The sequence below is a fragment of the Magallana gigas genome, chromosome 4, assembly GCF_963853765.1.
Source record: "Magallana gigas chromosome 4, xbMagGiga1.1, whole genome shotgun sequence".
NCBI lineage: Eukaryota > Metazoa > Mollusca > Bivalvia > Ostreida > Ostreidae > Magallana > Magallana gigas.
Genome location: NC_088856.1, coordinates 619,749 through 645,964, shown reverse-complemented (window position 1 = coordinate 645,964; position 26,216 = coordinate 619,749). Strand labels below are relative to the sequence as shown.

The 26,216-nt window shown below is 33.1% G+C and overlaps 2 protein-coding genes across 3 annotated transcripts; both read right to left on the bottom strand.

The window, feature by feature from the left end:
* Positions 1–2,103: 2,103 nt before the first annotated feature.
* Positions 2,104–13,615, bottom strand: LOC136274315 (uncharacterized). The gene is made up of 4 exons (XM_066080803.1): positions 13,094–13,615; positions 4,352–4,799; positions 3,952–4,167; positions 2,104–3,568 (listed from the first exon to the last, which is right to left on the bottom strand). The coding sequence occupies exons 2-4, from the start codon at positions 4,796–4,798 to the stop codon at positions 3,248–3,250; spliced, it is 984 nt and encodes a 327-aa protein (XP_065936875.1). The 5' UTR covers position 4,799; positions 13,094–13,615; the 3' UTR covers positions 2,104–3,247.
* A 1,686-nt stretch (positions 13,616–15,301) lies between these two features.
* Positions 15,302–18,661, bottom strand: LOC105347516 (interferon-induced protein 44-like). 2 transcript variants are annotated; one of them, XM_066080800.1, is made up of 6 exons: positions 18,077–18,659; positions 17,759–17,826; positions 16,616–16,813; positions 16,229–16,375; positions 15,877–16,048; positions 15,302–15,770 (listed from the first exon to the last, which is right to left on the bottom strand). In XM_066080800.1, the coding sequence occupies exons 1-6, from the start codon at positions 18,600–18,602 to the stop codon at positions 15,463–15,465; spliced, it is 1,419 nt and encodes a 472-aa protein (XP_065936872.1). In that variant the 5' UTR covers positions 18,603–18,659; the 3' UTR covers positions 15,302–15,462. The 2 variants fall into 2 exon arrangements, with proteins under 2 accessions (XP_065936872.1, XP_065936873.1); XM_066080801.1 differs by lacking the exon at positions 16,229–16,375 and having other exon boundaries at positions 18,077–18,661.
* Between the last annotated feature and the right edge of the window lie 7,555 nt (positions 18,662–26,216).

Here is a 26,216-nt window from a genome sequence, read left to right as displayed (position 1 = left end):
TTTCACTAGTGAAATTCCCAGTGCAAAAAAGCTTCCTAGGATGTCCAGTGGTTTGGCACTTCCATACAGACAAAGCTCCTTATCTGATATCTTTTCTCTTCTTGAGCTCTTCCCATGGATAGCGATCGATGACATTACAACTAGCACCAGAGTCGAAATTCATCAAAATATCCTGTACTCCACCAATATTTGTGGTAACTGTTTGGTAATTCTGTCTACGGCCGACTGCAAGTGTTTCTTGTGAGTTGTCCATAGACAATGTAAATATATAAGGGATGGTATTCTAGTCGGTTAACTGATACGATGGTTATCGGTTACAGATTATGTAGTCGGTTAAAATCGGACAAAAAATTTACAAAAATCAACAATAAAGACTACGAACGTTTATATTTGAACACTTTTATGCATCGCTAAGAGCTTTAATTTGGAGATAATTAATTTTCTCCTTGCTTTATTAAAGGGATATGTACCGGAGTTATAGGTGCTAATTACTGGTTAAACACCTCAAAATTGCTCTAATTGTTCACCGGGTTTTTTTTTCAATCATGCGTGAATGATAATGAAATTGTCATTGAGGCATATACACATTCTTTCTGTCGCCGTTTTGATAAGAAAGTTCTTGCTATTGTACATGATAATGTTAAAAATAATATAGATGCTGCATTCTCGAAACCTGACAAGTCATCATTATCTAGGCCACATTATACAACTACGTGTAAAAGGAGCATTTCATTAGTTTCAAAATTACTTTTGAATTCTCTGTTCTAATAAATGATTTACCATTGATTAATCGCGCGCAACCAGAAACCATCAGCAAAGAACAACCACCCACCCCAAAAAATTCAAAGCTAAACAACCGTTGGTCTTTCTAGCAGCGTTTTAAGACGAGCTGAGCGGATCGGAAAGTGAAGCTTAAAAGTATTTAAATAATCAAAGTACTGAAAGTACTGAAAAGCGCTAACCTAGCTTGGTTCTAAGAAAATTTACTGTGTGCAAGCGTAGGCGGAAATGAGCCTTATTGAAATTTTGGTTTATGTTTAATGAATATCAATTTAAAGTATCGAAGACCAGATTTCTTTAAATATATGTTACTTTTTGAAGATGATGTGAATTAAAGCTTGTATATGGATACTTGCCTGAAACATGGTACATAAAAGCCTTTGATTTTATAAAACTTAAATTCTCATGTGGTCCTTGTATTCGACGTTTTGAATGTTTTTTGGGGTCTAATGCTTGCACTTTATATTGTTGTTATACGTTTGCACAATTGCATATTTTTTGCTTTTTTAATATACATACAGTTCATCATCATAATTCACTTCATATTACATTAGATTATTACCAGTTTGAGCGACATTTTTATTAGGTGTGTTATACCACCTTTAATAACACTATTCTTTTTTGTTTTGTTATACAGCTATTGGCGCCATTGAAGGTTATTTTGCAGCAAAGCTTAATAACTAGTGTCAACAATAATAAAATAGTTCTTAAAACCGTATAAAAATTACCAAAGGTGTGGTAGAAATTTGCAAATACATCTCACAATAAATGACTCAAAATGAGGAAAGATAACGTTTATTTGCAGATGTTTCAAATTAGACCTTGTACAAATTATTTTGAAGTAATATTTTAACTAATCAAAATTGTTTGAACAATGAGTTATTTTTTACAACATATACATGTGGTAAAACTTCAATTTGTTAAAAATGGAGAAAAGTAATGTTTATGTTATTTGGAAAACAGATATGGAATTAATTACAATTCTAATAGAATATATCTCTTCACAAGATGATTTTTCATCAGTCAGTGACAAGAAGAACTGTCTTGGTAAATTATGTAAGAAAAAGTGAGATTTTGGCAGCAATGGAAGAGGGGAAATTATAAATGTTACATTATGAAACTGAGAAGTAGTGTCCAATAATTATATATTAAAGTGAAAGTAAACAGAAGTTGGCATGTTTATATTCATGGCATTTACAAGCTGAGTTTTATCATTCCTCTTTAAACAATAACTTGTACAGTTTCTATGTTGTGCATAATTTTTACACATTTGGAAATGCAACAAAAGACATATTGAAAGTATACAAAAAGTGTTCTTGCAAGTAAAATACCTAACACTACTGTATAATTTAAATGCTAAACATTGCAAAATGATTAAAATAGACTTGGACATAACCTTGTCATGCATTTTTTTTATCATAGTGTACAACAAAATGAGTTTTAGGCTTTTTGTTATTGGCATATTGAAAGTAAAATTGGAATTTTTCCGATATATATCAGACTGGTAAGTTTTTTTCTTCATAACCAAATAATAATAAAAAATAATGATAATATCAATGGAAAATGAGAAGTGAATGACAAAATTCAATCTACATAAATGTATACAAAACCTATATTTACAGGTGTGTACAGTTCAACAAAATATTGGTACAAAGAATACACGTATTATCAACTCAACAATAAGTTTAGCCATTATCTATAGTAGTTGACAATTAATAACAAATCATTCAAATCTCAAGTTACATTTAGAAACATCACAAAGACAATTAATGACATACAATATTGTCTGGTTGTTAACATGAAGAGTAAACTAAACAGAAGCTTCCCTGTTTAAAGTATATTAATTAAATAACTAATTGACTAAATACTACCCAAGAAAATGTACTATTACTAGTAAACGCACACACAGTCAGTTAACATATTTTTAAAAAACTACACATGAAAGGTACAGGTTCAAAATATGTTTTCTTTCAATTTTCAGCCATGCAGATGCAAAGTTATAACAGAGTCTGTAGCTAAGAAATGATAATTTTGGATTTTTGTGAATGATAAGGTGACATATTTTTTATTTTTTACAGTTGTTATAGGAAATAACAATTAATTTTTCAGTTTCTTCCAAAATATTACCTGAATCTGTCAGAATTTCATAAAATATCAGTTGATCAAAAATTTTTGAAACCAAATAAAAAATAGAAAGGTAGTCTGCTACAAACATCTGTCTTATTAAAATACATGTACAAAAAAACATAAGAAAAATTTGTTGTTTTTTGATACAAATAACATCCCAAAAATAAGCACTAGTTGCATAAAACACATTCAAACACATATGAGTATATCCTTTGACTCATGAAAGTGTAACTATTATTTACAGTTGTATTCTAATTTCTCAAAAAAAAAAAACTCCCAGAATCTAGAAAGAGTGACTATATATGTACTTGCTAGTGCATGTTATTTACAAAGGCAATGTTCATTCCATTATCTCAAATTGTGGATGTGGAATCTGCTGTGCTGGTAAAATTCCAAGATGCAGATTAAGAATTCTTGATCCCATCATGACAGCTTGAAGTTTGAATGGAATTCTGTTGATAAGGACGTTTTCTAACTCCTCTTCTGTCAGAAGGCAGGCTTCGTCAATATGGCTTAATGCATTTTGCATCATGTCTTTTTCAATAACAATGTCTCTATATTGTTCTTTGTTGTCTTCTTTGAGGCAGACTTCCCAGGAAGTTTCTGTTAAACTAAGGGCTTGCACTGTTCCTGATACATTTGCCTCCAAGGGCTGTATTTCCTAAAAGAGGTAGTACAGAATACAGAAAAAAGATACAGAACATGTTTGTAAAAAACTGTACATAAAACAACTTATATGCTGCGCCAGTAGTAATACATAGCATGTGCCACATAAAAAAATAGTGCTTTTAAAATAACGTTATTTTAAAGTGTACAAATTAGAAATAAAATAAGTAATAAGGAACCATTCTTTGAATATAAGGAGGTGATAATTTTGGCCAGAGCGTGGTCAAATTTATCATAGACCTTCGCGCTTTATTGGATTTGACCATTACCAGATCAAAATTATTACCTCATACTACTCGACAAAGAATGATTCCTTATTATTTAAAAATTATAGTGATTAGTGAAAATTATATCAAAGATATTTTTCAAAATCTGTACCTGTATCGTGGTGTTCCTAGTCGTATTGAGGGCTTTCGTTCCTTGCCACTCATTCAGGAGACAGTGTGTGATTTGCAGGGTGTCCCCAATGTTTATCGCTAGTTCAGCAAGTTCTCGCCATAAAGTAATCTCGATGGTAGAACTGTTCTCTTCAATTGTAATGGTCCTTATAGTTGTTTCTGATCCACTTACTCTTACAGTTCTTGTAGCCTCATTCTAAAGAGAAGAATTGCAAAATTTTACACACACACACATATATATATATATACATTTAAACAAGTTTATATTTACTTTTGTTATTAAATCTTAGTACATGTACAAGCAAACTTCTAATTTTAAATTAAGAGGAGTATTGATAAAGTGATTGTACATCTACTACGGGAAGCAAAGCAATTATCACCTTAATCACTTGACCTTTCACAGAGCAGATGCTTCTGAGGGGAGCAGTGTGCACTTCTGCAACTTTCTTTTCAGGAGAAGGTGGTAAGATTAACTGGACAGCACTTGTCCTGATTTCATCTGGAATTTCTAGGCTAGGTTTACCCATGATGGAGGTTTTGGACGACATTGTTATCTTCCCTCCTTTCAGGATGAAGTTTCGAACAAGGAAAGTTTTCCCTTCAACAATTTTGCTGTGTTTGGTTTTGTCAGAAAGTGTGGCCAACATGGAAGCAGATTTGTCTGCAACACTGAAGTTTAGTAGTTCCCCCTGTTGTCCGTTACTATCGACAAACTTTGCTGTGTGACCTTTCTTAACTATCACCACGGTTACTCCATCTGAGTAAGGAACTGGCTTAGAGGTCCCACTGTGACAGTTTTTAAGCTCTGACAGGCTTTTCTGAGCCATTCTGAAAGTAAAAAGCATAAATTTTCATAAAACAGTGCATTGAAATTTGACAACAAGTATAGGGATAGAACATGAAAAATAAAATTGCTTAGTTGTTCTTATATAAGTAACTGAATGTTTGTTTATCATTGAAATTTATCCTATTGAAGAGAATCAAACACAATTTGTTAAATATTGATGGCAAGGGTTATTCAAATTTTATTTCCCTGCTATAGTTTTCTATATGAGAGATGCGATGAATCAATTTAGTTGTTGACTTAGTTGACTAACACTAATGATGGTCGGATATACACAAGTATTACATTTGACTTGCAGAAGATTTTTATAAAAATGGTAAGTAAGCAACAATTGGTTTGTGGTCAGAGTAATAGGATTCTAATGTAGCAGATGAAATTTGATCAGTGGACATCATGTTTGTATAAAGGTGGTCTAAACAAGTACCATAATCTGTTGTTGCATTTTGAACAAGCTTGCGAATATTTCTTAAATCCATAAATTTACTTAGAGTATTTTGATTATTGAAGTCCACATTTGTGTCTCCCATTATTATAATAGGTTTGTCCATTTCGAGAATGCCAAGCAATTGATTAAGGATATTGCAGAGTTTGCACAAACTGGTTCCTTGTGGAGAACAATAGAGGAATACAATCTGATGCATTTTTCCATTGTGAGTGACACACACGAGTACAGAATCAACATTTTCACACAAGAATAACCTTTTAATGTCCATAACTCCCAGCTTTGTATATACAACAATACCCTTGTAAGACCTTCCACAATTTACACCAACATCATCATCAAATCTGTACATATGAAAGCCAGGAATGTTGTAGTCATCATTTTTATCAGATTGTTTCAGTCTGCTTTCAGAAATTGCAATGATGTCACTTGCATGCATGTTGCTTTCATGAGCTAAGTCTCTAATGTGCAAATGAAGAGATCTTGTATTATGGTACACAATTTTAAGATCACTGGTAATGTCTTTCAAAATTGGCACACATGAATGCATATGGGTTTCAGTTCTTAATCTTTCCATTTCTTGCATGACATGCTTAGACACAGCAATCTTCTTTTCATTTAATTCCAAGATGAAGACATCGTTTAATTTTTTTATGCGACTTAGTCCAACATAATGCATATGTTTAATTTTTCGACTTCCAAAGTGCAGGACTGCTTTGTTCATTGTTGATCCTTGCGATTTATGAATAGTTTTAGCACACGCAAGGCGAAGTGGAAACTGCCTTCGAATTACGAAAATATTTCGATGCTGACCTACATTGAAATTTCTAGTTATTTCCAGAATTGGAGTCCATGTCTTACTACAATCTGAAGTATACAAATGTGCGTATTTTGATCGAGCTTTTGCTCCAATTAGCAAAGTTTCAAATTCAACCCAGATTATACTACAACGAGTAGAGTTTTTTACTCTAAAATCCAGTTTTTTTACTATACAAGAAGTACCATTTGTAAGACCATCTTCAACATCAATATTTATACAAATTTCTGCTGGCAGGTCTTCAACTATCAATAATCTACTAACCAGTCCCATTGTCTTTGAAGGATCATCTGGTACTTTGTTCAAGATTATTTTCCTTGTTTCTTCTTTTACATCACCATCAACAGCATCTATAGCGGCAATTTCACATTTCTTTCTATCATCTGCTTTCTCAAAAGCTTCCATGTTGTGCAAATCAACTACAGCATTAATAGTAAATAAATGTTGCAAAGATGAAACATTAGAATTTACTGTTTCAGGTGCTATCAATCTCTGTTTTAGTTTAGCGATATCAATTTCTGTGTGCATGCCTTCTCTTAATCTATTTAACAACTCAGCAAATTGGCCATCTTCCTTCTGTCGCATGATTTCTGTCAACTCAAACATTCTGAAGTAGTCTTGCCAAAGATTTGTTGCTAGAGGCCCATATCCATCTTGCAATTGTTTGAATATCCAGTTATCAAATACAGGTTTCAACTGGAACAGATCTCCTATAGCAATAATGCTCACACCTCCAAAGATTTGTTCAGTGGCAAAAATTTCCTGAAGTCTCAAGTTAATGAAGTTGAACATTTTGTTTCCAACCATTGATATTTCATCTATGAATATAACTTTTAAAGATCGAAATTTCACACGAAAAGTATCAAGCTGCTGAACATCCAATGGTTTGAATTTTAAGCTTTGATTAGCAGGAATACAAAATAAAGAATGAATTGTATGGCCACCAATGTTGTGTGCAGCTTTTCCTGTTGGGGCACATAACACTGCTTTAATTTCATCAGGATTGTCTGACAAAGACTTCACATAGAACCTTGTAATTGCTTGGTACAAAGCTGTGGTCAGAACACTTTTACCAACACCTGCTCCACCAGTAAGGAAGTAATAAAATGGCAAATCACTATTCTTAATTTTGCTCAAGACATGATAGAAAAATATCCTTTGTTTTTCATTCAGATTCCTTGTTAGTTGTGTATATTCACTATGATTTATACAATTAATCAGTGTCTCACTGCTTATTTGCTTTCTTGTAATACCAAGGTCAATGCCTAGATCATATTCATGTCCCATATCCTTTGGGTTAAAACAACCATGATAAAGACCTTGATTTTCTACCTGTTCATTTGTGTCTATTTCTTCAGCATGTTGAACTTCAGGTGCAACGACATAATTTTCATAACTCTGTTCATTACTGTTATTTTCCACCAAGTCTGTTATTCCATTATCCATTTCAAACTTTTTTTTGTTGGTATTGATTACAGAAATGCATTCATTATATTTTGCCTCATATGAATCAGAATTACCCAGCAGATCTTCCTTTTCCTTCTTCCATGGATAAAACAACATCAGCTGTTCTCTATAATAATTTTCAGGATCTTGTTCTTTATTATACCTGACATACCGAATAATTTTAGGCTTTTTCCTTTTTTTCAAAATGGTTCCATTTCTCATTGGTATTTCTTCATCAAACACTTGGCATTCATTGTTGCATTCCTCTAATGAAATCTCATCCTCATTTGTTTCAAAATGCTCATCTTCTGGTAAAAACTCAAGATTTTCTTTCGTTGGTTCATCAAATTTCTTAGGATATACAACATCATATCCTGACACAAAGTCAGCCAAACAGCAATTTTGTAGCACTCTTGGTCGACGCTGGTACCTTTGTAGAGCATTATCAGACTGAATATCAGTTGAGTTTTCTGGCATGTCAGACAAAACATCATAGGGCTTTAAGAGAAATGTGCGTGTTTCACAAGGTGAGGTATTGATGAACACAAAAGATCTAGAACATGAGCGTAATGACAATTGCAAAATCAAATATACTGCCTCCTGTGCACTTATTTCAACATGAGAAAGGAATTTATTTCCAATATGCCTCACTTGTTGCTGCAAATTTTTGTTTCCTTGCCGGGCTTCATTGCATGCTTCATACATAAGATTTGACATTCCTCTTTGGGACTTCGATATGTAATTAACTACATAAGCACCACATGCATAACCATCAGTAATGAACTGGACATCAATATTCGCTTCCCAACATCGAAGAATGAGTTCATTGTATGCATTTACCCTTATTTCTGACACATTTCTTTTCAGGAATATCTTAGGTGTTTTCAGGGAAGATCTTATTGCTGTAATATAGATTTCTTCACTCAAATTCAATGTTTTGAAGAAATCAGAAAATGTCATTTCTACACCTGATTTTAATTCATTCAAGAATGAACAAATTTTATCATATTCTTTTGCAATATCTGGAAATTTTTCCTTCTCAAATTCTTGGAATGGTTCTAATAACTGGGTACTGGACATGGGAGGCAAAGGAAAGTTGAAACGACAAATATTTTGGCCTCTTTTTCTACAAGTTCTGGCATGTCTGTGAGTTTGATAGTTAATGAGTTCTGGTATGTCATCATTTTTTTGACAAGTAGAATGTTTTTGTACAAAGTCAGCAATTTCTTCATTGCTGTTTTCACCATACTTTGGAGCACCTTCAATCCAAACAAGCATATGAATATGGGGCGATCCTCTTTGTTGGAATTCTACACGGTAAAAGAAGTCCTGTACATTTCCAAGTGGAGCCAAAGGTGACTTCAACACATCCGAAATAAACACCTGTACTCTATGATCAAAGTATCTTGTACAGGTAACAGGATCACCTTGTATCAACTCACATTTTTCTGTCCATGTTAGGTTTTTAATATCATCATCAGTATACTCTACATTTTTAACCAATTTGCCGAGAATTTTCAGCAAGTCAGACCACTTAGTCTCAGCAGCTGATAATGAGCAAAACCAAGTAGGTATGCCAAGCTGTCTCATCATGGCAAACAGGTCTTTTTTTGCATTTTCCCAATAAGCTGGTGAACCACGCAGTTTCCTCAAAACCCTGAATCCTTCATTAAGTCTTACAATATTATCAAATTCCCCAGGGTTGAGTACATTTCCAACAGTTACCTTTCTTCCTTCAGTTTGACACTTTCTCATTGCTAGAGAGACTTTATCCTGAATTTGCTTTACCTGAATTTTTTTAAGTTTGAAGAAAATATTTGGAATTGAACTTGCTGCACGTCTATCTAAGCTGCGCAATTCCCATTTGCAAATTGAGCTGTAATGAACAGGAGTTTCACGATCTTTATTTTCAGGGCGCATTTGACCACAATAAATTGTTGGAAATGACAAAATTTCTGCATTCTTGTCCTGGTACAATCCAAGAGGAGTCTGTCCCTCACCAGGTGAAAATGACATTGTTTTACATAATGATCTGACATCAAGTGGATGCAATAACGTATCAGTATTTCCAGTTAGTCGACTTTCAAAGTTGGGATCCTCTGTCCATTCATCAGAGCTGGAATCATCTGTTGAACAATCATCAACATGATCTTTCATGTTATTATTTGATGAATCTTGTTCAACATTTGAACAGTCATCATTATCATCAGTTTGCAATCCTAACCAGTTCTGTTGCTCTGAATCTATGTTCCATTGTTCATTGATAGAAATTCCTTGTTTTTGAAACAAAACACTATTCTGTAACAGCCAATGTAGAGCTTTAATACATTTATTGGGTCGAATTGCCTCTTGCAATACACAGTGTTTAAAACTCTGCTTTCTTTTTAGCTTTACTTGTACAGTTTCAGAGTCAGATAAGGTTCTTGGTAATGTTGTGACTGTTGTTGTAACATCTGATGGAACATTAACAACATTACCGCGTAAACTTTTTTGACCTCCACGGGGTTTTTCAACAAGTTGCATAAAAGGAATTCTAGGGCTAATTAATCTCTCTTCTAACTCTGTAATCAACAACTCTGGAGGCTTAGGAGGAAAACCCATTCCATTTACAACAGCTAATGCTGGGACCTTGCATGCCTTGATACTATTGTAACAAGTATTGCAAACCCATTCAATATCATCAACACTTTTAAGTCCTGTCAAACATTTGTTTGCAAATAACGAATTGTGTAAATTACTTGCATTTCGAACACTTTCTTTGAACCAAGTCTGCGTACAACAAGAACACTGATATACTGGACCTCGTGCCACCTTTTTATGAAAACTTTCAATTTTTCTAGCAAATTTGTTGTCAGGACTAGACGTACTACAATTATAATGACTGTCATTATCATTTATTTGAGCAATGGGTGGACTAGTTCCATCCAGGTGTGTTAGAGAACTACCACTGATTTGCAAACATTGATATTTTGTTTCTGGTGTATTGGTAGTACTTTCATTACAAATTGTGTTTTCATTTCCCCTTTCTACAAGATTTCTATCTAAATCAATTGCTCCCCTTTTTCGCCTTTTACCATAATTAATGTCAAATAAACAAAGTTCATATTGCACTGCTTCTAAAGGAATTGTTGCACTTAAAGACACACAAAGTTTTCTAAGGAAAACACAAATGTCTTCTAAAGAATAGAAAACTGATAGAACAGCAGTTCCATTTGGTAAACAGAGTCCATCCATTCCTCTACTATGAGAGTCAAACACATAAAATGCACCTGTTGTTTTGTAATACTTGATTGCTATAGCAGCAGAATGAAAAGTAAGAAGCAAGGAAACTTCTTGACGAGCTAATGATGAAACCAAATTTAAGCTTGATTCTAATGATAATCCTACTCCATCTATGCCTCCTTCCCTACACATAGTTCCCACATATGACTTTTTTCCATAAACTGTGAAACAAAAGCTTTGAAACAGAATAAATTTAGGTATATCTGAAAAATGCAAAAGATCATGACTTTCTCCTTCACTGCGAAGTTTCTGATATAAAGTGTCCCCAGTTATCAAAACAAAATTCATATCTTGTGTGTCAAAATCATCAATTTTTTTCAGAAAAGATTTCATTAGAAATGATATGCAGTTTGTCACACACTGCCTTCCCCTTGAAAAATTGGAAAAACATTCATCACCTTGACAAAAATCTGCAAACAACACTTTTCTTTGATTTAAATTTGACAATTCCGCACTAGCCATTATACAAATCTTTTAAAAAACTTAGTATGCACAATTGACTCAAAACTTTGTTTGTAATGTATGCTCACTCAGCATAAAGAATTGAAGTAACAGAATGAACAAGTTTTTTAAAATATACATGTACATGTACTAGTTCACATAAAAGTCTGTCTTTTTTTATCCTTTCTTATTTATAATCAATAACACTGATAAATAATTAGAATAACTCAGTTTTAACAAATGCTGCACTTTTGCATGTCATTTTCAAGAAATTGTCTGTTTTAATTCATACAATATAATTAAGAATTTTAAAAGTTCCTTTTACTCTAAATAATAAAGGAAATTGCTTGATATGCTTTTATATGACAACATTTTTAAGTGATTAAAAGGATATGTATTTGAACAATACAGAAAATAAAAACTCAAATATTTTTCAAATTATCATCACAATGGTCAAGGATTTTTTTGGGGAGGGGGCGAAAGCTCTTGTTTGATCACCTACATTTTTTTAAACCAATCTTTTTCCTTGTAATAACATACGCACTCTTCTTTTTCTTATTTCATGAACTAAAAAAAATTCAAATTGGAATGTTTATCTAATGTATCTTGAAAATTTTTTTGTCACATATATATATTTAAATCAGAAGATTAATACTTTCTTACTATCCTGCAATTTTCGCACTCAATATTCAATTTTTTTTCTATCAATAATATTGTAATTAACCAATTTTGATATTTGTCTTCTGGGATTTTTGTTTCATACAGTTTTTTTTATTGTTGTTATTGCACAAGTTGGTAAACAAATTTTGTTTAGGATTTTTTTTTGTACATGTATTTTTTTCTCTCAATATTGTCACTTTTTCCCTCAGAATAACTTCTTCTGTGCTTAAAACTGAAATGATTTCACATTAAATTTCAAATTTTTATGCAGCTTAAATCTGATAAAGTTGCTTCTCAGGTTCTCTGTTTTGATTGAGCACGATTCTCATTTCTTTATATTCACAATCTTTCAGTTGCTTTTCAAATTTTATCTCTCATATTCATAAAACTCTCATAATATCTCAGATGTCTCAATTTATGTTCTTAAAATCTCTTTTGTACAATGTTCTTCTATTAGATCTCATTTTTCTCACATATTCTCAATGGGTTTTTGATTGCTCTTATGGTACTGTCTCATTAGATTTCTCAAAGATCTCTTTGTATCAATGTGTTAAATTGTCATATAAACTCAAAGATAATTTGCTCTTCAAATTTCTGCATTCAATACTAGTACTGTGGTTCAATTGTGTGCTCTAAATTATTCATTTACTTAAATGTTATTCTGACGTACAAATATATAATCTGCTACGCTAATATATAACAGTTTTTACAAACTTGTAAAATTACAAATTTCTGATTCAAATAAGGATAGTAGAATAAATTAGCCTGCATACATTCTACATTTACAATATTATCTCAGTCAAAGAAAACCATCGAAAAGAAATAAACAAACTTTCAATATTATCTCAGTCAATGGAAAAACAATATTAAAACATGTCGCCTTTTTACGATTATAGTACAGTATAGTCAATGAAACATGGTAAACAAGTAAACAATCATATGCGTAGGCTATCTAAATAACCGGAGGGGGTCATCCGATTGTTTCCTTGTTAGAATATAAACTATTTAGCAACTACGTATAACAGGATGATAAAGTAAATTGATAAAATTTATCCCTACAGAAATATTTTTCAGTCAAGTACGTAAGCGATCAACGTCGAACTGTAACATTTCATGCCATTTATCACTGTTTATGTGTTAATTTTATATAGTACACAGTCTAACATGGAGTACTCAACCATAAAATTTACCTTGATGTTGGTTTGGTCACGCCTTTTATCGCCTTTTCTTGATCTTGATAGGCTGTATCCACAATCAATTCTCCGATCTCGATAAGCTCTGTTTACAAAACAAACCCACGCTATATTTTGGCGCCGGGCTGTTCGATGTATTCATTCGCAGTAATGTAACAAAACTACGAATTCGCAAAAAGATATGTTAAAATCACAAATTATAGCTTTTGAACAGTAATTTATCACAGTTTTTGACATTTTCTTGCAAAGAATCGATTTTATTTTTCTATATTTTAGGTTCTGAATACGCACTATATTTTTTCATCACTGCGTAGCATCCCGTGCAGATGTACGTAAGCCCCGCAAACCAATCGTATCTACTCGGCCATTTCCGTCACTCAGATAACTGGTTCCCTATACCTCTTACCAGTTTAAATGATGTATATTTCTGCTCATAGAGGGCAGTTATTCCTTGCACCGGAAATAGAAGTCTAACGACAATAAAGCGCTGAGCTATGCTTAGCGCTTTAAAAAGGAATGCAAAATGTTGATCTTCTCAAATGGTGGTCTGAATATTAAGTACTGTTTCTTAATCTTGCAGGACTAGCACGAAAATATTATCAATACCCGGTACATCAGTGCTATCTAAAAAGAATATTCTCTACGGCAGGCGTTCATTCGTTACATGTGTATTACTATATATTCTTTTTTCTATCGAAATGCTATCATTAAACTTGACTATGCTAACAAATTCATATACTTGTCTTCTTGCACGTAAAAATAAACTTTTTTGAGATTGCAATAATAAAAATATGTTTCCAAAGAGTGAGTTTTGAATTTCTGATACGATTAACCAGTTAAAAGTCGGAACGTCTTGCGATTAACAGATAAGCAATTTTGTAACCGATTGCCTTCCCTAAAATATATAAGCGTCATCGGAGTCCACCTGATCTTTTGTGTCCATCAGTTTAACTCGTTGCTTTGGTTTGCTTCGTCTAAAATATTTGTAATTTTTGGTGTGGAAGATTTACAGCGCTTACTAAAGTAATCTGGCTAGTTGCATTTTTGACCGATGGCTGGACATGCTGGTCTGACTTATGTGTCCTTTGGCCACCCTATAAGAAGTTATACTTGAGTTCGGTTTGTGTTTTTGTACACTTTCTTTTTTTTTTAAGAAAGCTTCTGAATTCCTCCTTTAATTCCGGTAGCTTGTTGTTAACTTTGTTCAAAAGCCCTTGCTGTAGTTAACGTTTGCTCGAGTGTCAAATCACTCCCTCATCCAATAATTCCCTACGTAAGTGAGATGATTTGCATTTTTCGATGACTTGATCTCTAATATGTTCATCCGCCTTGTCAAAATTACAATGTTGCGCTTTCTGTTTCAATCGAGTCACAATCTGATCCTCACTCTCTGTCGGTTCTTGTGTCATCAAACAAAACCCATGCCTTTCGAATTGTTTGTTTACCCTTGGCCGGAAGTAGTTGTCAAGCTGTTCAATAGCTGTGTCGTACACCATCTCATCTCCGTCTAGTTCAACAGTAGGAAATATGAAATGTAAAATAAATACCCTGCACCTCCAGAATGCAATAACAAAGCTCTCCTTTTCTGTGCCGCATTTTCTATTCCTTTACCAACTATAATTAACTCAAAAGCTCTGCGCCATTTTTGCCATCTCAACCCTACCGTAGTCGGTTCTACATCTAATTTTTAATTTAATTTTAAACATATTTTTTTGAGTAATCAAATGGATTAGGCAACAGGCAAAGCCTATATAAACCCTCTCCAAAATACAAAGTCAAGAAGTGGTGTTATAAAATAATCATAGAATATAGTATATAGTATGTAGTATAATTTACCAGTTAACAGAGTGATATATTATTGATATATTTGTATACAAGACAAAGGATAATTGGATAATAAATAATAAGCTTGACTTTTGTCATATGATGATAAATTAACTTGTTGTTTAGCATATACATGAACACATTCATTCTTACATTTATAAACCCATTACCTCATTCACTCATTCATTCATTCATTTAACTTCTACCGTGCCCGAACTCACATATATGTGCCCTTTTGTTTCTGTAAATTGTTCTTAAAATAATTTCAAATAACATCTCTAAACTTTTTGGCTATTTCAATACAAAACAAAAAAACAAGGATTTTTTTGTTGTCATATATGATATGATTTTGCAGCATTGACGTCATTTAACGACAATTCATTGAATATACTGTTTTATTACAGAGCTATAGACGTATAAATTAAGAACAATAACCAAATCAGTAAAATGTCTTTCACGTCTCTTTAAAAACAGGTAGACTTCAATGCAAAATCAAATGATTTCGACTAGATTAACAATGTTAATATGGAGAACAAATCAAACTAATCTTTGCTTTGAACGTTCTTTCCTTCCGCTGCCATTTTGTCAAGTTGTTCATCCATGTAATCATCGGCAAAGTCAAGGCATCGCTGCAGAGCTTGCATTAATAAAATGTCCACTGTAGTCTTCAGCTTAGTCTCGCTCTCGTAATTTTTCACCGGAAGCACGTGGGCACGTGGAAGACCCATTATTTCTGCTACTTTCTCCACGGCGTCACAGACAGCGGTACTCGTAAACGTGTTTTTAACATCGTCATTTACATCCGGGCATATTTTGTCAAGTTTTGTCAAGAAGACGACCTGAGGTAACCCTGCATACAAAAGTTGAAAAATATGGCTTAATGTGGCTTGACACCCCGCAATGTCATCTGTCAGATCGATAAAGTTTTGGGTATTTTTATTTATACTATCTCTTACCTCTATGGTTCATTCTGACCTGTAGATCTTTCATCCGTTTTTGGACTTTGTCCGACATAACATCAACAGTGCTGCCATCTATGACAAACGCTACACAGTGAATTTTGTCTTTCAGATTGGGGTCTTTGATATACCCAAGGGTATCCGGTGTGAAAGGAACCAAAGGGTTAAACTGAAACAAAAAGCAGATAATGCCCGAAAAGGCAACCTACGAATCTACTGTTTAACATGCGAAATAAATGATGGGGGTTGGTTACAAGTTATAAAATATATACTAGCATTTGTTTTTGGTTTTCGGGAGAGATGTGTTGTAAAGACCACATTGTATTGCTTAAAGGAAATTATGAATCACCTGGTACCGGTCAGGAATATTTCCATCCAAAATGAATGAAATTTCCTGAGCATCAAGTGCAAATTCTTCCTCAAAGCCACGAGTGTCGCACAGGCGAAAGTTGAGAAACTTTCCTTTGGAAAAATCCTTCACTTTGTATTGTCGATACTAATAAGAAAAAATAAATAAATAAAAACTGATTGTTTTCTTTACATAAATGATAACTAAAACAGGTTTTCTATCATTGTTTTGTGGTTCAATTTAACATGAGCATTAATATAACCACTCAAGTAATCTGTATGTTGGTTAAAAATGTTGTGGCTTAATTGTTTTATCTTACAAACTCTCTCTCTCTCTCTCTCTCTCTCTCTCTCTCTCTCTCTCTCTCTCTCTCTCTCTCTCTCTCACCATCGTTGTCACACTGTGTTCGAAGCTCCCACTACAAGCCTTGCTGGTAATTTTCCCCCGGAAAATTGAGTTGACAGAGTTGAAGAAGCTGGATTTTCCTGCGCCTATCTGACCAATCAGGAGAATGTTTGCTGCTGTAACGTTTGTTTCTGTCATAGGTTTGTAGTCAAGCAAGGACTCCTTAAGTGCTTGCATTGTCTAAAAACAAAACTCATATCAACTGAGTGAATAACATACTCCTCATTAAACGATCTAAAAACACCCTAATGATCATTATATTAGTATAGGTTTGAAATGCATCAATTACTCTTTTATAATCTCATGATCGGTTCTATAAAAGCACAATGTTATCGAAACACTGTATATTCATTATTACAAAGATAATAATCATTTTGAGATCAATGCAAGCAGTAACACTAGATTTTCCTACGATTCATTATTCTCATGCATTATCCTATGACATTAATGTAAGACGAGAAACAAATATTCTATGAAATAAAAAAAGATAATAAGAATGTCATTATTTGATACTGTTGCTCGGGGCTTTTCTATGTTGCGTCAGTTGAAAGAGCAAAAAGACAATTTTTTGCCACTTTTTTAAAATTTACTTTATAAGGTTTAAAAACTCTTTTCTTTTTTTTGCAAAGAGAGGAAAGGGGAAAAAACGACCATGAATTTCCTCCGTAGATCCTAACTCTGTTTTAAACACTTTGTTTTAAAATTTCCAACAGCTCCGTGACTTCAAAGGAAGAAGAAATATTCCGCCGAGCTTCAATTGTTTTTCATCTCGGCTTTGTGAAAGATTTACACTTATACCGATATACATCCAAAAATAATATCTTATTTTTTAGATAAATGTAGAGTTATAGAATATAGTTTGCAATTAGAGCCCAAAAACAGTGATAAAAACCTTTATTATATTGCAGTCAAAAATTAAACCGCATCAAATTGAACAGTGCAAATCCATTTTCAACAGATGATAATATAAATAAATTGCAATTTCCCCACCAATTTCGGGAAAGACTGAGTATTTGCGATGGAAATTTAATGATAACTGAGCGCATTCTTATGACGTGTTAATAATATATTAAAACCATACAGTATTATAGAACAGTTTTGTTATAACAAACCAAGCGTACATACTTCATTTGTCCATCCATCGTGTTCTCTCCAGGGTTTGTCTAGATCTGGAACTGTCTGACCCGGCCCATCTTTATATATCAAATAGTGTGTAAGATAAGGAGATAAATTTCAAAAGTGATTTCATCTTAATGCAATTGATAAATCTTTATTAAATGACTGAATCAAATACATGACAACTGTCAAATATGTATCATGTCAAATTAAGTTGTGTCTGGTCATTACAATCAGAAAACTCTTATATTAGGTATTTCATTGACTATAATTGTTAAACATTTTATATCTATAATTTAGTTTACTTAATTGTAAAAATCATCTAACCTATAACTTTATAAACCACCAAATCTGTGACTTGAAGACTGTTGTTTGCTATAGTGTTTACGTTCTGTCCGTTCAGGTTGTAACTGTGACCAAGATTAATTAAGCCACCGTTAAGAGAAAACGCCTTTCCTGAAGGGGAAACTGTTCCGCTGAACGTGTAGATATCATGTCCGCCGCCAAATGTTGGACCATAATTACTGTGTCCATATCCAGCATTGCCTGTTCCGGTTACCGGAAACTTTAATGGATTAGATGACCCGTTATACTGCAAACGGAAGAGGAAGGCGTTCGGATCGTTTATGTATGCGCAATTAGAGTTCCAGCTCTGTGACAGGTAGCCGCCGTATTCCGTGTTGTTTGTGTTGTACAGGACTGTCACCGTGGCACCCTGACCGTCACACTTCTGGTGAAACGTCGGGGCCGAACATCCGTCCCTGCTGATTTTGTACACCAATTGAAAGTGACAGGGTCTACCGATCCATGTGACCAGCTGGTCTCTGTATTTCTTGCTAAGAAGATCCGGCATAGTATGTATTTTTTGACTAAGTTGATTTTTAAAAATTCAAACGATGAAAAGTGTCATTTCTCATCCATATTTAAAGAAAAGAAAGACAAACGTAGACAATCATTATTTATAAAACAAAAAAATTATACGACTTATGAAAATAAATAGAAATCTAATTTTTCCTTAATGCCATATTGCTGATTGAAACGATAAATAATTAATATGCAACTTAAAGCTTTAGTCACAACCGGTTGTACGTTCTTCTTTGAGTAATCTACGGGCGGATTTTGATGAAAATCTTGCGAGACACGCAAGTGCATCTTACGATTTTGGAAAGACGTACGCTGCCCGTAAGCAAGCACGGTGGCTGTTGGACATGAACAACATTTACCACGGTTTCCTTGCAAGATCTAAAAACGTACGCTCAAGAAACCGTAAAAGAACCATACGATTTGACTTGAACGAATGGCGTAATAAGATCTCACTTGTCCATTGCGTTACAGGTACTTTGACTGCAAGTCGCAAGTGCTTGCCATCAACATATAAATTGAACGTACAATAAACGTACGTCACATTTAGGTCATGCCTACATCAATTGCTCGGGGTGCGTAATCAAGATTTTAGAAAAAATGATTATGAAAACAATCGCCATCACGATAAGGGAATCGTTAGTTTTACCATTCATCAAAATCAAATCAAAGATTATAGTGTTAAATCTCCTTCTAAAACCCATAATCAAACACATCAAATAATCAAACAAGTTCATTTTGATAGAAAGACGAAAGGCAAATAAGAAAAAGTAACTGAATATTGAAGTAGATTGTAGAGAAATCTCAGAAATGGCATGAGATTTCTCAATCACTTCGACCTGCAAGCGTGCTAAGATAAAATCATACATAATAGAATGTCGGATTAAGGAGAAGAAAAATGATATGATATACGCGCATAACGATATTTTTTACTGATTAAAAACCAACTACACAAAACAACTTCAACACATCCTACCGGAGGAAGTTGTTTTTTGTGAGTATGATAATATACGATTGAAAACAGAGTACTCCTTTCTCCACTTTGAAAAAACTGATTATCATTTTGACCATCGGAGTTTTATGAAATTGTTTTCATAATTGTATCAAAGCAGTAATTACTTGCAAAACCGTTACAACTGACTTGCAGTTAATCTACGACACGAATATTATTACTGCTGTTCGCAAGGCAAACTTACGTCTGGTGCACGACAATCGCACGATGGAAGTACGGTTCCTACGAGCATCGCACGTTGCGAGTGTCATCCCGTCTAAAATCAAAATTGTTCGTGACACCTACGACTGGCACGCCAAACGTCCAATCGTCTTATGTTGCAACCTTAATCACTTCAATGCGATTTTTAACGCTATGATCAGCCACGGGAGCCATGAAAGGCAAAACCCGTAGCACGCGCATGATTACCAAACACGTACGGCCAGTTGTGACAGAGGCTTTACATGATAAATTTCATGAAATGACAGCTTAAAACATGATTTTTATTGTCTTTCCAAAATCCAAAATGGATCACAATCCGTTAGATTTTTCACCGACCTCTTTTTATTTGGCAAATTATGAAAATATCTATCATGATTTTTATATTTTTCAAATTTGAAAGAAAAAAAGTGATATATTTTGATTTGTGTGATTAGCTTTAATATTGCTTGATAATTTAATAATTGATACCGTATTGAGGATTTTATAGACCCACTAACAGTTAATTTCGTTTTGGTTTGTGACCCTGTTTTTTCAATGAACAGTTCATGTAAATATATTCTTACTTGATTAAGCTCTGTATGGAGGCTAGGTGGTCATCATATCAACCATTAGATCTTAAAACTTTGAATATTATTTTTTTTCGGTAATAATTGTTTATCTAGGTTTATTAAGTCAAGCATAATTCCAAATACATTTCAGCAATCCTATATCCTATATTTTAATACAGAGCTCTTCGTTTAAAGTAAATAAATATATCGTTTAAATGGACATGACCATTGAGCCTTATTATATACAACATATTGGTGTTAATGCAATAGCTTTACACTTCTTATATTCACCTACTTGCCTACCTTTCCTAGATATCTTCTAGTCGCTATTAGAAATCCTTAAATTGGTGAAGTATTTTCTGAAAACAATCTTCGATTTATCTTAGTTTCAAAGTGCAAACATGTACAATATTATGGTGTGCTATTTATGTCATTACAAGCTTATCATTTTAAAAAGATTAGGAATGTTGAATAGGTATTGTTTTTGAAAATATCCTTGCCTAATTCTTGTTTTCTTTTTCTGGATTCTAAACTTAGGAAATTATTACAATTTATCGCACGAGAGTAAAATAAAAATGAAGTTATCGCCTTAATTATGTTTTTAGTTCATTAGAAGGTAGGAAAAAATATTACACCGATAACCAAAACCTTACGGCTGTATACAAAACATGTACTAAAAGAAGTACAATTAAAAAAAAAAACCTTTATGTAGCGCTAATCATATTGCTGTTTTTAAAACAATATGAGCTGTATTTTTTAGACTTTTATTTTGCTGCAAAAACCTGCTAGTTTATCAAGTCTGCATTTAACTTAAACTTTAATAATAGATAAGACTTGAAAAAACATTAGTTTTTGTCATAAGAAAGACTTCTTTTCTAAGGAATATATAACAGATTAATTTTTGTACAGGACGACAATGATTCAATTTTGCTTCAAATAAGGCATTTCAACGACTTGTTTTTACAAAAATATGGCAACAAAAATTTAATCAAAGTACTGAAGTACTGAAAGCCGGGCTCTTTTGGTGTGTCTTTATGCATATTGTGTAGTAAAGACTGAAAATCTCTCTCTCACTCTCTCTCTCTCTCTCTCTCTCTCTCTCTCTCATGCTTTTAATGTCGGCAAAGCATCAGAGAGCGACCAAATTTTGTAAGCGGCTGTAAACTAAAAATAAGTCTGTCTAGTAGAAGTTAAAAAGTTGCTGCCTTGAATTTTGCAACAAGCATTATATATTCAATCCCCGTTTCTTCATCGTGCAGCAAAGTAGTTCATGGAAATTCATGCGCATTGTATGTGTCCAAAATGCATTCGAAATTTAAAAAAAGAAACAAAATGCCAACACTTTTGACAAAACGTGGCTCTTTGGGTAACTATTTGGTATAGCGGAAGCTTTACCTTGACGCTGTTTGGTTTTTTGTTTATTTGTGCTATTTATAGTAACATTGGCGATTGGCCTGCCTATAGCCAGGACTCTGCTTTCAGCAGAGCCCGGCTAAAGACCATGATATTTTTGTCATTTTAGTAGAAAATAACATTTTCGTAAAAAAAAAAATATTTCAACATAAAAATTGAAGCTCATATTGCTTTAACAGTTTTTCGGGTATTTCCGAAAAAGGAAGACTTCTTTTATACGATGATACGATAACTTCCAGAACAAAAATATTATGCAAGTGTTTGTATAGTTTGCACGCTTTTTATGACTGTATGCCAATGTGCGAAAACAAGCTTGTAGCAGTGTACATACACTGTGTGACTGCAAACCTACTTATTACTTTAAATTTTAATACTTTGCAAAGATAGCTCTCTGAATTTCATGGTCCCGCAAACCACTGCCAATTTATTTCCTCACATATCCTACGACCTAAGAAAACGAGAAGTGTATATTTGCGTGTATATATATCACGCTGTATAAAAAAGAAACAGACACGAAGACCACTGGGTCCGTGGGTGCAGACAATACCCATATGCAGCCTTTCAAAACGACGATGCGCAATTTCATCTAGAAACTGACCAGATTTATAACATCTTCGAATTCCTCCAAGGACTGTCTAACTATTTCCCAGAATTCCAATTTCGGCAAGCGCAATTGAAGTTTAATCCCTAACTTCATTATTTAGCCCGTGAGATCATAACAATATATCTGTTAAAAGTAAACGGTCATATTTCTTTTACTCTATATTTTCTTGATCAAAGTCCATTCAATCTTTTGCTAGTTGTTTTCTTTTTTCCGTTGAAGCTGCAGATCCGTTGCCCCTGGTCTGAAAAAAAATTGGGATGGATGACCTGAGACCTACAGTTCCGTACGTGTTAAGAAATTGCAATTTACGATGCATTTGGCTGGTTTTGGCCAAAATAAACTTTATTTACACACAAAGAAAAAAATGAAAGCTAGAAAAATTGATAACAATAAATGAAATAAGTAATTTGGACTAATCTTTTTGATCATTAATTCAAAATTTCTTCTATCTTGTACGTATACCCCAGGTAGTCTTGGATTTTTTATGAGATGAAAAACAACGTGAAAATGCTTGATTTTTCCACTTTTCTAAAATTATTGATGTCAGTTGTTTCGGCGGGAGAGTGAAAAGGTCTGGTCTTGATTTTTAAGCACATGTATAACTTTGATGTAAAGAAACTCTCGTGTCTTTGTTGTTGGCGGTGGTTTTTTGCTACTTAGTACTTTAGGGATTATTGTTTTAAAAGTTGTTAAAATGAATTTTCCTAGAAATTTGTTTTTAATTTACTAAGCACATCTAAATTTGCGTAAATTTTGTAAAACAATTGAGTAAAAATTAGTAACATTTGATGCTCAACCTTTATGGCAGTCGTGTATAAATAAACGCCATTGAAATCAATAACTAACATGGCTGTCTTTGGACATGCACAAATCTTCAGGAGATCGAAGGATTCAATTTTATTAACTTCATATAGTAAATTTGTTACATTAAATGTTTAAAATTTATCAGTTTAAACTTAACTATAAAATTGTAAACTGTTATAGTTATGATTAAATTGATGAATTTTATACTTTTAATGTAAACAATTTACCAAAAATATACCTGCCTCCCCCAAACAACAATAATCCTTCGGACCCCCCCCCCCCCCCCCCCGCACCCCACCCGGTAAGAAATTTTTAGATCCGCACATATTGAAAATAACAGAATAAATGATATACATTAATGACTTCATGATAGAATTTATTTATCAAATTTTAGGCAGAGTTAACTTTTTATAATCAACTTTAGGTATCTATATATTTAAAGATAAAGGAAAATAATTTTACATTACAATTTTTCAACCAAGACCTTTATTTTAAACTTTTGTTTTTTCACACATGGTTTTTGTCTAACGTGCGAGTACCCATTATTGCTGAGTACCCATTTTTGGCGATTGTATAAAAACAACAAGATTTCCGCTATATATTCGTTGTTATAAGCTACAAACCAAAATAAATAAATAAATAATACAACTTTAAGACACTATAAAAGTTGGGAACGAAGAAAATTTATTTCAGACATCTCGGAACTCACCACTACAAAGTAAGCCTATGAAAACGTATCCCATTTGTATCCGTGCGATGACACATGCCGCCGAATGTTTGACTTGTAATCCACTTTGATGACAGGTTTTTTTTGTTAGAGTCCACATTTACCTCCGTTTTATGATATTTGAAAAAAATAAGCAAGATACCATTTTTACTACACAATACTTAACAAATAAAGCCGAGCGTCTGCTTGCTTGTAAGACGCCATTTTTTTTTACAACCTGAGGCAGATCAAAGATTTATCCCCGTGCACCTGCGGCGTAACTTGGAGGCGTTGTTATTAAATTTCAGACACATAATTTCTTTTACTGGACACACTACCTTATTATTAAAAAGCTTTTATTAAATATACAATGCATTTCTTTATTTTTTTAAATCATTTGTCTCGAGACATGGGAAGCACATGTTCCTCTGTATGTGTGCATGTGGCCGCAGGGACATCATAAACAGATTTGCTTATGATGTGATTGAATTGCATTTATGATATAATTTTTTACGTTGTATTCTAATACGTTATCTTATCTTGTTGGATTCTTTTAAAAATTTGACCAATTTCTGAAAAATGACGAAAAGATTTAAGCACCAATAATGGGTACTCGAACTTCCTGTTAATCAAAGGTCATGAACATTGTTTATTCCTAGTCAAAAGTAAGTCGATATTGATGAGAATAAAATAAAAATAATTACTCAAGTAAAATAAATGAACAATTCAGAGATTTGCATGGAAATTTTTACATGACAGCTTACATGAAATGAGTAATAGAGAGAACTTTTGTATTTTTCGGCAATAATGGGTACTCGCACGTTTTAATATCGTCGATTTACTTATTTTCTATAAGTTTGAATGATTATTATCACCATAATCGGGATTCAGTGTGACCTGTTAGTTTGATGATTGCATAAGTATTGCAGAAGGATAAGTTGATGAAGTTTAATTATGTACTGTGTAGATATTTTGAGAAGTTCTAATTCATGGATTGTATGAATGGTGTTGACAACAATAATATTAATTGCACGTTTTTAGGACCTACTTCCATTTTCTCCTCAAATTTTTATCTCTATTATATATGTTTTTAGAACGATGCAGCATTTTCTGAAAACAGTCTTTAAGGTTTTCACTTTCGTTTTGTAGCATTTGCAAGCTTATGGTGTGCTGTAATTATATAAAAAGTTGACGTCATATGCCAGTGTCACATGCAATTTGATATTTGCATTCCCTGAATAATAATTATTTTGACCTTACAAACCTTGTCCGTGTTATGGTAGGCACTGTATCAATCGACATTGTGACAATGGCAAGAATTTTTTAAAATTCCGTTCTTTGCATAAGAATCTATTTATCGTTTGAAACCATAGACCATTTTGACATAAAAACTGCACCAAATATAATTCCCTAATTTCATACTCTTTAAAGTCAGGCTTCAAGATATTTAGAACAACATCTATACCATTTAAGAATACGACAGAGTTATACATGCCATAAATAGCATTTTAGTATTTACATATAGAATCACGGTTATGGAACAAAAGAAGTCAATATAATACGAAACACGAATTAAAAAAATGAATGAATGTCTTCCTCAGATTATAAAACGTTTCTTATCTAATAGCAAGCACCTACTAAAACACGTCATAGAAATCATTATTTGTTAGATCATTTTTTTTCTTCATTTTAATCATATGGTACAAACATATTAGAATACAGAATAAACTATAACGACTAAATATCCACATTATATAATCAATAACATAGCTTTCCAGTTTTACATTATGTATATTTCTGATCGGAATCATAACACATCGTTTGCCCGTATTTTCTTGTCTTCTGTGGTGTAGTTTTTCTAAGATATCATTCGACTAAGTCAAAGCATCTCTTCAAAACCTTCATTATTAGCATGTCCATGATATCTTCAAGTTTGTCTCGCTTTTATAATATATCACCGGTAACACGTGAGCACGTGGATATACCATGACGTCTGCTGCCTATTTTACGGCAAAAATTGTAAATGTATTGGTTTAATCATTATCTACATCAGGGCATACGTTATCGATCTTGGTCAACAAGACAACTTGTGGTTGACCTATATTGAGAAAGTAAAAAAATTGATGAGTGCAGACATTAATTTGTTTGCATCTAATGACGTTGTGTTTAAATCGTCCAATTTTCCTTATATCGTTTGCAATTTTGCATAATCTTTTATTTTAAAAACCATAGTAAACAACATAAACACAATAAAATGTGACCAAACATAGTTTTCAATAAGTTTTAATGTTATTTTAAGGCTTGCTTGAAGTATAGAG